General features: G+C 33.8%; 2 protein-coding genes and 1 non-coding gene across 3 annotated transcripts; all 3 read right to left on the bottom strand.

Annotated features, from left to right (window-relative positions):
• Positions 1-3343: 3343 nt before the first annotated feature.
• On the bottom strand, positions 3344-4354 carry LOC149526410 (mitogen-activated protein kinase kinase kinase 20-like). Its single transcript, XM_089785456.1, has one exon. The coding sequence runs from the start codon at positions 4352-4354 to the stop codon at positions 3344-3346; it is 1011 nt and encodes a 336-aa protein (XP_089641582.1).
• A 3534-nt stretch (positions 4355-7888) lies between these two features.
• On the bottom strand, positions 7889-9505 carry LOC110427281 (berberine bridge enzyme-like Cyn d 4). Its single transcript, XM_021442770.1, has one exon. The coding sequence runs from the start codon at positions 9503-9505 to the stop codon at positions 7889-7891; it is 1617 nt and encodes a 538-aa protein (XP_021298445.1).
• Positions 9506-9777: 272 nt separating this feature from the next.
• Positions 9778-9864, bottom strand: TRNAY-GUA (transfer RNA tyrosine (anticodon GUA)). Its single transcript is given in 2 exon segments — positions 9778-9813; positions 9828-9864. It is a non-coding gene; the product is annotated as a tRNA-Tyr (tRNA).
• Between the last annotated feature and the right edge of the window lie 5325 nt (positions 9865-15189).

The raw sequence follows: 15189 nt of genomic DNA, 5'->3' as shown, positions 1-15189 counted from the left end.
AGAGGCCTGTGTCTTAATCCTACCTTTGAGATGCCCTGCTAAGGTTTCTCCGGCCATTTACTCATAGACTAGCCCCATGTTAATGCCATCATCGCAATACCCAATAAGCGTTGTCAAGTTTATATGATGAACTCTCAGTAGAAGTTCCACCTACAACCCATAACCCAAAACCCAGATTTTAATCAGTTTTATGTCTCCAAATTAAGTATTAATTAATGCTATGTATAAGCTAGGACCTGATCAATGTCATGCCTCTCCTTGAAACAGCTTATACCCTCATTGAACTGATGATGGAGAAAGCATCTTCACTGCCACCTAAGGGTCATCTAAATAGCAGTGAAAAACTGTTCCAAATCGACCTTTACCAAGAATTGTTTTGAAATTGTTTGTCATCCTTTGGACCTGAGCATGAGTGAACTATTAGACTCTTTGATAAATCCTGTAATTGATGTGTTTTTCTAGAGTCGGTTTTTGGCTTCTTTGTCGATGAAACTGAAACGAGTTCTATACAACTATGCCTATGGAGAAAATCTTGGTGAATAGCAGAAAAGTTTAATGTTCTTAATTTGGATCCACAAATTGTGTTATGGTGGTCGTTCTTAGTATTCGCTAGACAAACATACAAATACCTCGATTGAAGAAGATGAATAATTTCACTAGCTATAGTATCCTCTCCATTTTCTAATGTTACTGTATCCCACAAATTAGGTCCTATATCTATATGAATTTCAAATTGTGGTATTACATTTTTTTTATCATAGTTTCCATACATGAAACCTGCTCTAATTAAGTACTGCTCACTCTTTTTGAGAGTTAGGTTATAACAATTCAGTACCTTTGCCAGACATTTGTTTTAAATTCTGATAATATTCTCTTAGTTTGAAATATAATTTATGTCTTTTGTGGAATTACTATAGCTCGAATCCTTGGATAACTTAAAATAGAGAGCATTTAAATTTGTTAATTTTATAATGAAATTAAATTTATCAGACGATTCTTTATACAAATTTGATTGACCAAATTTGATTGATCTTGGACATGGATTAGAAATGCAAGAGCAAAGCTGACAATTAGCGAGTGAAAGAGGAAATGTCTTGATATCTTCGTAATGAAAATCATTTTCTCATTGAAGGAAGAAGCAACTAGCATCTTAGTTAAGTAGTACAAGTACATATAGTGACAAACATTATCATATTGAATTAAAGTAAAAAACACTAGGTCAATTGTGAAAACAAACAAGTTACAAAATGTATGTAAAATTAATATTTAATCTACCAAAATCTAAAAATTATATATATAATTATATATATATCACTGTTGAAATATTCGTGCTATTGTTGCCTTCAACAAGCGAGTGGGGGGTGTCTTAGCTTCTTCATAAGCATTTTATAGGAAAACAAAATGATTTACAGAATATATTTGTAACTAAGAACATATCAGTGAAGTTTTTGTACTGTTAAACTTCATTCAGTAATTTTCAAAACATATATACATGCATGATTAACACTTAATAACACTTGTACACAGCCAAGAACCAATTGCTAGGACTAAATACAACATTAAACATGCAAGGCAACACGTAAGCTAATGGTGAAGATTTGATGTACGTTGATTAACAGCTAATTGAGCTGAACAGAATGTGCAGCTGGTCTGTGGGAGTTATGGGCAGTCAGAATTAGCCATGATCATGATGCTTGAAGTATGATTCCTTACCGTAAAGCCCTTACAGGTGAAGGTTATCGCTTCCTTATTTTCAGTGGAGACCATAACATGTGTGTGGCATAGACTGGGAGCCAAGCCTCAACAAAGTCACTTGGATATAAGACAATAATTCAATGGAGATCATGGATTTCTAATATGGCCAAGTTGCTGGGTACTTGCAAGGATACGACCATACCATTACCTTCCTAACTATCAAGGGTGCAGGACATACAGTCCCTGAATAAAAGCCAAAGGAAGCATTCGACTCCTGTAGCCGATGGTTGGATCGAAAACCAATATGACATCAAGGATAGTTTCCTTCCTCAAGAAAAATACCCTTCCATTTTCATTTCCTGCTATTGTACACAACACGCTAGGAAGGGTTTATTATTATTTTTTGTATGAATGAAAGATATGAAAGCCATAATAAGAAATAAGAAAGATTGATAGGAAAATAAAGATGATCACATATTGCCTTGAGTAGTCGCCTAGCTGATGGCTTGAGGTCCTATAATTTGCTTTGGACGCTTTTCCTGACCCTAATTTTACTGCTATTTTTATTTTTTTGATAATAACTAATAGCTTTAAATTGATCGAGAGCAATTTAAGGCTGATATCTTTGTTAAGGTTCTTTTTTGATAATTGAGCTAACAAGAATAACTTTACTGCTACTATTTGTATACATAAGTAAAATGTGACCTACCTGCTTTTTGTGATCCATTTAAAGCAAGCTTTTTCTTTGATTTCTCTTTTTTGTTTCCCTTGTTTTACAATTGTTAAACGCTGACATAATATGTTTAGATGTTTATTTGGTCACAAAACAAAAGTAGTATTTGAATTAGAGCACACCCTTGATACAAGTAAACTATTGGGAACAAGAATTTATTGGTTCATCTCTTTCCCTCTTGTTAATTAAACACAATTAAAAGAAACCTCGAAATTCCTTTCTTTTTTGGCAGAAAGGAAGTCCCAAGAGAAACTAAATACTGCCAGCCTTGCTCAAAGCCTTGCTTGTCTTCTTCAAGCAAGTTCAAATGCTCATAAATTAATACAGATTTTGATCCAACGATTTAAAAGCTTGATCAAAGGGATGTGCATGGGGAATATCTCTATGAAAATATAAACCTTCAGCAATGTGTACAATTGCCCATTACTCAATTAGATTGAAAATTAAGCATTTCAAGTACAAATATGGATATAGAAAATACCACGTCATGTCAAGAACATTTTGTAAGAGAAGTCCAGAGAAGATAAACAAAATTAACCAAGGGAACGATAGTAGGATTGCTTTGATTTTTTTTGAAATGCTTGTAACTTCATTTCTTAGTAAGAGAAGGATTTGCAAAATCAGGTTAGTGGTTGAACAAAACGTGCCATAGAGACCTGTGTACCCCTGATCACAGAAGCTTCTTATTCTAGGAAAATCTAAGGCATCACCAAAGATTTGCCAAGCATGAGCAGAAAGCAGGGTTCACGCTATAAAAAAATATGTAGGTTCCAGTTAACAGCTAACATGGAAAATAAATGTACATTATGGAGATTTAACTTCTACTAGGTAAGTTCTTTACAAATATAAACAACAAGAAGAAAGAAGGGTAATTCTCTACTGTATTCACAACTTTGAGGCCTCATGTTGATTCTTTTACATGCACCAGACGTCCAACTTCATATCCGTAACTTGTTTTATCAGCTGCATCCTGAACAAGTCGTCTAGAATTTTTCTTGTTCCAGTTGGGAACAACTCGTAACCTTCTGGAGAGTGGAATGCTTCTGCCACTTTAAAATTTATTGAAGGAAGGAATGGGTTGCATTGCAGGAAACCTGGTTCAGGGAGAGAAGAGGTGCTCTCTGGGAGAAGATAAGGGTGGCTTAACAGCATACTAGCTGTCCACCTTTCGTTGGGATCCCTAGCGAAACATTTCATTAAGAAATTCTTGCCCATACTCGACATGTTTTCTGGGATGTTGGGTGTTTCTCCCCTCAAAAGCTTGTCCCTCAAATCCTTCAGGTCATGAAAAGCCAATGGCAATTTACCCGTAAGCATCTCAACCATTATGCAACCGAGTGACCATATATCCAGTGCCCCAGTGATGTATCCGATGATAGATTCAGGAGACATGTAAGGAGCGGTACCTCGAAAACCATATTTCCAATCATTTGTGTCTTTGACCCCATACTTTTTAACTAACCCAAAGTCGGCAATCTTTAAAGTATCTAAACTAATCCCATCTTGAGAAGGGAAAACCAGAATATTCTCTGGTTTGAGATCAGAATGGATGTATCCTTTTCGGTGAATATCGACGAGCCCTTCAAGTATCATCCGTGCATAGTGCTTAGCATGTCGTTCTGGTATTTTGCCACCGTAGTCCTTCATCAAATCCAAAAGACATCCTCCTGAAGCATATTCAAGAAACAGGTTGAAAATCTTTCTTCCACATTCTACACTGGTGAAACCACCGAAGCATCGAACGATATTGGGGCAACCAATAAACTGTTGAAGGATTTCCTGTTCCTTGCGAAGGGTAGAAGCCATTTCCTCATCTGCAGATTTCACAGCATATAACTGAGCAGTAGGAACACTTGTTTTCAGCAAATATACGACGCCATAAGTTCCCTTTCCAAGAACCCTAATCCTCGCTCCTTTCACCTCCATTCTCTCTTAATTAACTTGAAGAACTGATGCTGCTATTAGAATTTTCATATATATATATATATTGGAGCTTCTTGAGCTAAAAGTTGGATTTTTAGTTCATATAGGACAAGGATTTTGATGCTTTCTCTTTAAGTTATAAATTTGATTCAAATTTCAAAATAAAAAAGTTATAAATTTGATTCAAATTTCAAAATAAAAAAGTTATATATTTGATTCAAGTAGAGGACTACTGATACATGAACACTACTACTTTGTCAGGGTCAACGTATCCAGGGGTACCAGCAACCACAGTATAGACATGGCTGTCACCTTCAAGTGTGAACGCCTTGGATAATCCAAATCCAGATAGTTTTGCATGCAAGCTTTCAGTTAACAAGATGTTGCTGCATCTTGCTTTGTGACCTTTTGTAAAACTTCGATTTTAAGTTGCTATAGGTTAAGATAGCAATTTAAAACCTGGAGCTGATCTTGTTTTCTCCACAGGAATTGCTCTCTCCTGTTGATGAATTAAATGCTCAATTTTTTTTTTTTTTAAAAATAAAACAAGATGTTGCTGCACTTACTATTTCTGTGGATTATAGGTGCAAATTCTCCAATCCTGCATTTCTTTTTTTGTTTATTATTAATTAGCATTCATTCCCAAGTAAAACAGGAAAAACAGAGGGAAAAAAAATTTGGCAACTATGCATGCCAATTAACCTTGTGCTGCTTCCAGGACTATGGCAAGTCTTCCTTCCCAATTCACAACACCTCTGGTGCTATCTACATCCATTAAAAGCTAATTTATGTTTTTTTTTCTTTTTCATTTTTATTTATTTCTTTTAAAAATTAAGTATCATTTCAAAATCAAAAGTTTTTCATTTCTATTTAAATGTAATAAAAGAAAAACTACGGGTTGAAGATTTTAGTTACCAAACTTAAGAATTATTGAATTAACTTAATTAAGAGTTTGCACTTAATGGTTAATGCATCATATCAATGAAAAATTTTATACAGGCGTCTCATCATGCATAAATTCTTTAAGGTGAATGAGTTGGAGTATGAAAGGCTTACGTTTTAATCTTCCCTTTGAGATGCCTGGCTAAGTTTTCTTCAGCGATTTACTTGTAGATTAGCTCCATGTTAATGCCATCACCGCAATACTTAATAAGTGTTATCAACTTTCTATGATTAACTCTCAGTTGAAGTTCCACCCATAACCTGAAACCCAAATCTTAATCAGTTTTATTTCTCCAAATTAGGTATTAATTAATGTGATGTATAAGTTACTATTTGATCAATGTCATACCTCTGCATGAAACTGCTTATACCGTTGAACTGATGATGGAGAAAGCATCTTCATCACCACTTGAGTGTCATCTAAATAGCAGTGAAAAACTGTTCCAAATCCTCCTTTATCAAGAACTGTTTTGAAATTGTTAGTCATCCTTTGGACCTGAGCATGAGTGAATTGTAAGACTTTTGGATGAATCCTGTAACTGGTGTGTTTTGCTGGAGTCAATTTCAGACTTCTCTGTTGATGAAACTGAAATGAATTCAACACAATTATGCCTATGGAGAAAATCTTGGTGAATAGTAGAAAAGTTTAATGTTCTTAATTTGGATCCAGAAATTTTGTTATGGTGGTCATTCCTAGTATTCACTAGACATTACATACAAATACCTAGATTGAAGAAGATGAATAATTTTGCTGACTATAGCATCCTCTCCATTTTCTAATGTCACCGTATCCCACAAATTAGGTCTATATCTATATGAATGTTAAATTGTGGTATTACATTTTTTCATCATAGTTTCCATACATGAAACTTGCTCTGATTAAGTACTTATCCTCCTTTTAAAGGATTCGGTTATAACAATCCAGTACCTCTGCCATACATCTGCTTTAAATTCTAGTAATATTCTCTTACTTGAGCCAGTTTGGACGTAAGTTGTATTTGAAATATAATTTATGTTTGTTGTGGAGTCAGTATAGCTCGAATCCTCAGACAACTAACAATTTAACTTAATAAAATCTAAAAAAGAAATTAAGACAGAAAGTATTTAAATTTTTAGTAATTTCGTAATGAAATTAAATTCATCATACGGTTCTTTATACCAATTTGAGTGACCAAACTTGATTGATCTTGGGCATGGATTAGAAATGCAAGAGCCAAGCTGATAATTAGTGAGTGAAAGAGGAAATATTTTGATATCTTCATAATGAAAATCATTTTCTCATTGAGGGAAGAAACAAATAGCATCTTAGTTAAGCAGCACAATTACGTACATTGCCATAGAGCAACATATTGAATTAAAGTAAAAAACACTAGGCCAATTGTGAAAACAAATACATTTGGAAACTCTTGATTCCTCTTAAGGTTCAATGCTTTCTTCGGTTTGCTATTCTTGATTCTATCCCTACCAAACACTGTCTCTTATCTCGAGGAGTTCACTTTGACAAGGAACAATCTCGCTGTTTATGGTATGATTTTGAAGTGGAAGCCTGCTCACATAGTCATATCATGCAAATTCAGTTGGAGGGTTTGGTGCCTGGTTCTCCAATGGTAGAAGGTTTTTTGCGTTACTCCTGACAGTATTTCATCCTTCATCCAAATGTGGGCCGGCTGCATTTTCACGGGTACCTTATGGAAACATTAGATAACTGTTTGCGGCGCAACATTATGATCCCTATGGCTTACGTGAAATGAGACGATGTTCTCTAACGAGGTTTGGGATGGATTGGAAACTCTTTTTCTGGTTAAAACACGCTCACTCCTTAGGATTTGCGCATTTGAGGGTACCTACTTCATTGACAACCTGAGTTAGTGGATAGAACCGAGCATCCTATCTACCAAAAGGCTTCCTCTCCACTCACTTCTAAGAGTATCATGGCAGCCCCTAGGGATGGAGACCTTAAGTTTAATGTTGACGGTTCCGCCCAAAGGTAAACCCGGGCACACATAAACAGAATATTCTCTAGTTTGAGATCACAATGGGTGTATCCTTTTCGGTGAATATTGCCGAGCCCTTCAAGCATCATCCGTGAATAGTACTTAGCGTGTCGTTATGGTGTTTTGCAGCCGTACTCCGTCGACTCCAACAAACGTCCTCCTGAAGCATATTCAAGAAACAGGTTGAAAATCTTTCTTTCACATTCTACACTCGTGAAACCACCAAAGGCCGATTTTACAGCATATAACAGAGAAGTAGGAATACTTGTTTTCTGCAAATATACGACACCATACGATCCCTTTCCAAGAACCCTAATCCTCACTCCTTTCACCTCCATTCTCTCTTAATGAACTTGAAGAACTGATGCTGCTGTTAGAATGTTCATATATATATATATATATATATGATTGGGTTTTATATTTCATATAGTGTAAGGATTTAGTTGCTTTCTCATTAAGTCATATATTTGATTCAAATTTCAAAAAAAACAAAGTTTATATTTGAGTCAACTGTTTTTTTTTTTAAAAAAAAAGTTACATATTTTATTCAAGTAGAGCATGAGACTGATACAAGAAAACTACTGAAAGAAGAAAATATTGATTAAAAACCCGAATAAGGAGGAATGCTTTGTTCATTCTGGAAGAAGTTTCCAGGATCGACAGCATGTTTGATACGTGCTAATCGCTCAAAGTTGTTCTTGAAGTACTTTTCTCCCCAGACTTTTGACCTCAAGTAGCTTGGATTCCCATATTTGTTATTGATTCCTAGGCTGAGATCTCTGTAGTTGAGATATGCAGCTCTTGGGTTCTGGGAAACATAAGGTTCCATGAAATTATAAAGCTTGTTGATCCAGTCTGTGCGTTTCGTCTCCACATCAGGTCCTCCCTCTTTCCAGTTGGTGAAGTATTGTATATTGTACAAGGTTCCTGCTCTATGAGGGAATGGGGTTGCATCCTGTGGTATTTCGTCCATTTTCCCACCGTAAGGATCCCAAATCATTATGCCGGCTTCGCCTTCTTGCATCACGTTCCATATTGCTTTAAGCCCACGTTTTGTAATTGGTTTGTTCACAAAATCTGATTTAGCTATGAAAAAGCTCTGAAGATTGTTCTTCCTGTCCATCAGGACATCGACGTTTTTGCCTTTTGCGAACCCCCTATCCAAGAATAGAACGGATTCTATCCAACTTAGCTCCTTGCAGTGCTTTTCTTGCAAGGCTAGACCCAACTCAGGAAATTTCTCCTCAATCAAAGGAAACAGTTGATGAAGTGGTCCGAGATACAAAGAATTGAAGATAGCTCGGACTGTTGTTCTACCATCAGATTCCTTCCCCACTGTTAAGAGAATCCTTATAAACAGATCTTCAGGTAACCTGGTTGCAATCTGTTGCCACGTATGAATCAGCGAAGTTGCTCCTTGCTGCAGGGTTATGGGGACGTTGAAAGCAGTAACTTTAGGAGGGACAGGAACCAGCTTGACCTTCCATTCCACAATGACTCCAAAACTTGCAGCACCACCTCCTCTGATGGCCCAAAACAGGTCCTCACCCATCGCCCTTCTGTCGAGAATGTTACCATTCGCGTTAACCAGGATGGCGTCAACTATATTATCGGCTGCAAGACCAAATTTCCTCATCAGGGTACCTTGTCCCCCTCCACTTAAATGGCCGCCAACTCCAATGCTAGAGCAAATCCCAGCTGGGAATCCTAAAGTTTGGCTGCGGTTGGCAATCTGATAATAGAGTTCACCTAGTGTAGCACCAGCTCCAACCCAAGCAGTTTTAGTTTTCAGGTCGACTGTCACTTTTCGAAGATGGAAAAGATCAATGAGAACAAATGGCGTATTTGCTTTATAAGAAAGCCCCTCATAGTCATGGCCGCCGCTCCGTATCCTGACCCGTAGGCCATGATATTTGCTGCAAAGAACTGCAGCTCGGACATGATCAGCACTGCGCGGTGTAATGATGTACCGAGGTCTTTGCCCAACGGAGGAATTGAACCTTAGGTTTTGGATAGATGATTGGAGAATAGGTAAATATTCAGGAGAATGTGCACTGTGCAACAAGTCGTGAACCTGAGTAAGAAATGGAGAATGGAAAGCTATGCATTGGTAAAAGGCTCCATAGAATAGCAGGCCTGGTGATGCAGAAGATACGAAGAAGAGAAAGGGAAATATGGTAAAAACAAGAAGCTGATCATCAAGTCTCATCTTTGACATTGCTCCCCAAGTTTCTTTCTCATATTCCTCTTATACCTTGATAAACATAACTTCAAATGCGGGTAAACAGAAGGCTATTAATTTCAAGAATGGAGAAACTGCAGGTAAATTAAAGACTGATGTAAATGTCGGGAGAACGTATAAACCTTAACCAAGTCATTGTCATAACTTCTTTTCTGCAGCAGTTAAAGAATGTTAATGTTATTTCTCCAGGCTGTTACATGTAGAAATTGATTAATGAGCTGATGAATGAAGGCAGTGAAAAAAGTGTTTCCGACCTGCCGGATACGAACCAGCGACCTAAGGATTATCTGCTTAACTACTACAGTCCTCCGCTCTACCAACTGAGCTAAGGTCGGTTACATTGACATTTAATTTCAGTCCTATTAGTGATATTAATATTTATTAATTTTTGTAAATTGTTATTTTACTAAGAGAAAACATTCTAAAAGAACTGGACTAATTGGTATGCTTGATCTATTATTGTGTTATTTCAAATTTTGGGTTACATTAAATCTATGTCTTTTTTTTTCGAATTTAATTGTTACATTACAAATAGAGTTATTTGAGTTGAGTTGTTTCAAATTCAAGTTATTTCTTAATTTATTAAAGAATTAGAGTCATGTTCATCGTAGGGTAACATATTTTTGTGTAAACAAGGTCTTGTCTCAATGACACACGGAAGAGATCCTGAAACTTTTAAATATTTCATATTCAAGTTTCACTTGTGTGAGTTTTATCCCATTTTAGACATGTGGTGTTGAGTTCAGGTTTGAAAATACCTAAAGTGACCCATTCCATAGACAAATATATAGTCAGCTCAATTTAACTAGCCTGTTTCTTAATCTTTTAAGTTTATTATTGTTATTAATATTATTAGGCACACCAATCTTACTTTCCAACAAAATTAGAATAGATTATTCTTGGACTATTTTTTTACCAGACCAAACATTGCATAGGATACCATTTTGAATAATTGATAAAGGTTTTAAGATTATATTTGACAATGCGTACCAAAAATTGGTGAATAAAAATTGATTTATTTAATATGTTGTATAATTATTTTTTAGAATAAGGTGTAGAGATGCAGTATTGATAATTTTTTAAGCATTTAGTCTAAATTTAAGTTGTATGCCATTTACAAATTGCTACCGATAGCGGGTCATTTTGGATTTGTTGAATCATCTTAAATATTTTATTTTAGACGTTCGAGTAGTTAATTTTGTTTTCAAATAATTTCATGTTTTAATTATATTCGTTCAAATTGACTACATACCATGTATTATCTTAACATATTTTGGATTAAGGTTAAATTTGATTTGTAATGGATTAGGTTATAACAAATAGCACCACTTCTATAATAAATTTATAGATCGAATAACTAATATTCATTGAAAATGAATATATATATATAATATAATTATACATGTATATCTCTATATATGTATATAGGTATAAGATAACAAGACACAATTGTTTCAGGCTTAACTTTAATTTCTATCTTTTTGCTTATTTTATTTTTATCCCTTCTTTATTTGTTTGCCAAGTGGTATGCCCTTCTTTTTCTTTTTATTTTCTTTTACACGACATTGCCGGTGGTTTTGGTCTCAAATCTTGAGGGGTGGTGGGTAGGACACATAAATATAAGTGTGTTGTCTTCAGTTCCCTTGTTGTGGTCCTTCGATAATTTTGGAACTAGTTACAGATATTTCTAGAGCGGGCCAAGGTTCCCTTACATTAATGCCAAGGGTTTATGTCCCATCCATTTGCCATAGCTAACAAAAGATGTGTAGATATTTCTAACCTGAGAACAAAACTGATAACCATTCATATTCAGCTAAAATCTAAAAATCTCCTTCAAAACACTTCAAAATGATATTTTGATCTCTTTTATTTTAAACTAATATTTTTGATCTCTTGACTAATAACACTTAGTCAATAATTAAAAAAAATTAAACCTAATGCTATATAAATATTTTAAGACATGACTTTTTTTTTCTTTCAAAAAACTTAAGTGACTATTTAGATGTTTTCAAGTTGTCACGAGACTTAAAATCAATTTTTAGAAGAGCACTTTTTACGGTAATGGCGTTGACCAACAAACTACAACTCAATGAGCTGATTTACTTAGTTGCCAACATGATTCCCTTCCTACTTCTTACCTCGACCTTCCCTTAGGAGCCCTGGTTGGCTCTACAAGCATTTGGTAGCTGTTGTAATGTGCAGATTTGGAAATCTGACTGCTGGATGCTGAAAACTTAAGAGTTATCATCAATCTTTTTTTATTTAGGTGAGATTGGTCACCTATTAAATTTATTCTTTTTAACGGAGTCCTAAATTGATTTTAGGTCTGTTTAAAAAATAATAAATTGGTTTGCGAATTTTTAAAGTTGAGTTTGGGAGTACATTTATGCACAAAAAAATATTAGCAATTCCGTGACACCTCGTTCCACGAATGATACTATTTAATCATATGTTATCCTATTATAGCCTAAACTATTGATTTTATTTTTATGTTTCTCTAATTATAATTTATTTACTTTATTTTTATTTTATTAACTAATTAATTATTTTATTTCATTTTACAGGTACGATGTGCACATGTTGCACTTATGAAATGCGTGGTATAAAATCTAGATAATTCCAAATAAAAACCTTTTATTGAGGATACTTTCTGGATCCGCCCATCATACTGGTGAGATCCAGAGATATTCTCTCACCTAGAAAAATACTTGGGGAAACTCGCCTTCGCAAGTTTGACAAGTCAATCCCATCATCGGGGTAATCGTTTGCAAGTAAAAATAATATTTTTTGTGAATGCAAATCTATTATGAGTGGATGTCTTTTATTAAATATATTTTCAGAGTCCTCCCATCATGTTAGTGGGACTCGGAGATATCTTTTCACCTAGAGAATTTTTCAAAAAAACTCATCTTTTCAAGCTCCTCGAAAAGTCTTATCATCGGGGTTTTGACTTATGCACACAATACATCTACATGTCATGACATTTAACAATGATTATGTGTAATGTGCCTATAAATTTCAATATTCGTTTCTTAATCTTCTTACAACTCTTTTATTATCTCTTTGAAATTTCTCTTTTTTTTATTGTTTACCTTTGTGTGTCTATATATATATATATATGTATATATCATGAAATAAGATTTTATGTTTATTATTCTCATCCAACTATATTTTATTTTATTATATATATTTTTTATACTTAAGTATTTATCTATTTTACGATATATATTTTCCTTTTACCCAAATGTTATTTTTTAACCAAATATTTTATTTCATAATTATTATTATTTGTATATATTTTTTATAACTCAACTTCTTACTTACATTTCATTAACCTATCCAATTTTCTTTTTAACTAACTATTCTATTATTTATATATATATATATATATTATTATTGTTGTTATTTTTATTGAGACTCAAAATTAAAACTCTCTCATCATACTAGTGAGGTCTTAATCGAAATCCCTAACTTAGAAAAGTTCATTCAAAATTATGATTTCTCGAATTCAGAAAGAACATTCCATCATCGACATAACCCAAATAATATTTTTCCTATATTACTATTTTTTTAAAAAGACGTGAATAGCCTACTTTTGAGCAACAACATTATATATCTTTTTTGCATTAATCAATTCTAGATATTATTTATTTTTTATTGAGCTATATGCTTATTTTTACTTTTCATATACCTATATACATTTCATATACTAATCTATTTTCCATTATTATTATATATTTTTTGTCAAAGTAAATTTATTCCTACATTCCATACAAACTAAAATTACTAGTAAAATAAGTTGAAATAACATATAAGCAAAAAAAAAAAAAAAAAGCTCAACAAAATAAAATGAAATGGCCCAAAAAATCTCACCTTGTTTGGGCTCACCTTAAGTCTCAATTTTCTGAACTTGGTGAAGGTCTAAAAATGGAAGAAAGTGGCTCTAAAAGGTGGCTTTGGAGTTGGTTTCAAGAAATTTGATGAAAAACTCTTCCATTTCTAGAGGTTTGACTATGGCTTCTAGCAGTAGAAAAATGGAGTTTTTAGCAATCAAAATGGAGTTTTTCATCAACAAAAATGTAAAGTTTTGAGAGGTTATGGAAAAAGAAAGAGAATGAACTCAAGAACATTAGATTTGGAATTCAAATGATGCTCTAATGGTGGAATCAAGAAAAGAGAACAACAGAAATGAAGGGAGCAAGAAGAAATATAGAGGTGAACGACTAATTCATGTGGTTGGAGAGCTCCCTTAAGTTGATGAGGAAAAAGAGATTTATTCTTAGGGTAGATTAGGTTGCACATTTGACCATATTACCCTTAATGTCTTATTCATTATTTTCATTATTTATTTTTCCTTTTACTTTATTTTTCTTTTATTTTTTATTCATTTTTTTCATCTTTTGTTTTTTTTTAATTAATTTATTTAATTTAAATATATATTTAAAAATAAGTGTCTACAACTCCCCTTTTTGCACGTTTTTGAAAATTAAGGATCATGCAATGATGTAGACATCTTGCTTTAAGCTCCTCATTTGAAGGCTTCACAACTTTAAAGAATATTAAGAAGGCTCCACAACTTTAAAGAATATTAAGAAGGCTCCACAACTTTAAAGAAAATAAATGATTACCCAGAGTTCTTGGAGATGTTCCCAAAGATTTTGAAGTTGTACTCGAAGGTTTTGAAAATATACTCGGAGGTTTTATAAGAAAAGGTTGCTCCTCATTTTTAAACGAGGTTGTGTAACTTTAAAGAAATATTAATGCTAGTTACCCGGAGGTGTCATAAGAATGTACTTAGAAGTTTTGAAAATATATCTAGAGGTTTTAGAAAATGTATCCAAAAGTTTTGAAGATATACCAAGAGGTTTTAAAAGAAAATGTTGCTCCCCATCTCAAAATGAAGCTACTTAACTTTAAAGAAATATTAATGTTAATTACTCGAAAGTGTCATAAGAATGTACCTAGAGGTTTTAAAAATGTACCCGGAGGTTTTAGAAAATATACTTAAAGTTTTTGGAGATGCACTCGGAGGTTTTAAAAGAAAAAATTGCTCATCATCTTAATATGAGGCTACGTAACTTTAAATAAATATTAATACTAATTACTTGGAGGTTTTACAAGAATGTACCTAGAGGTTTTAAAGATGTACCCAGAGGTTTTAGAGATGTACCCAGAGGTTTAAAAAGAAAAGGTTGCTCCCAATCTCAAAATGAGGTTACGTAACATCAGAGAAATATTAATGCTAATTATCTGGAATTTTTCATAATGGTTCTCAAATTAATCACAGCTTGATGTCTTTGCATGATTCTTGTGTTGGATGGGCTTTCACCTTTCCAAATGTATAGAAAATATGTGTGAATGTTGACTATTGCTTGAAAATTTTCAACCTCAGTGTTGCATGGTCTTCGACATGCATGCATGATTACATGACAGGAGGAAAATTACTTTCATCTCATCATTTCATTTCAATGATTTCTTTTATCAAAAGCCATTTTTCTTATCTTTGTACACTCTTTTATGATTTTTGTGCAGTTGCCAACCACTATATCATGAAAAGATCTTATTGCTAGTCTTGTCATATCATTCCTAATTCTTGAAGCCATTTCTTGAAGATGGATATCACGAAGGAATCGTGCATCAATTCAAATTTGATTTCAATT

Source organism: Theobroma umbraticum, unplaced genomic scaffold (assembly GCF_002168275.2).
Source record: "Theobroma umbraticum cultivar Fairchild unplaced genomic scaffold, ASM216827v3 scaffold_228.0, whole genome shotgun sequence".
In the NCBI taxonomy this organism is placed as follows: domain Eukaryota; kingdom Viridiplantae; phylum Streptophyta; class Magnoliopsida; order Malvales; family Malvaceae; genus Theobroma; species Theobroma umbraticum.
This window is presented reverse-complemented; position numbering and strand designations above follow the sequence as displayed.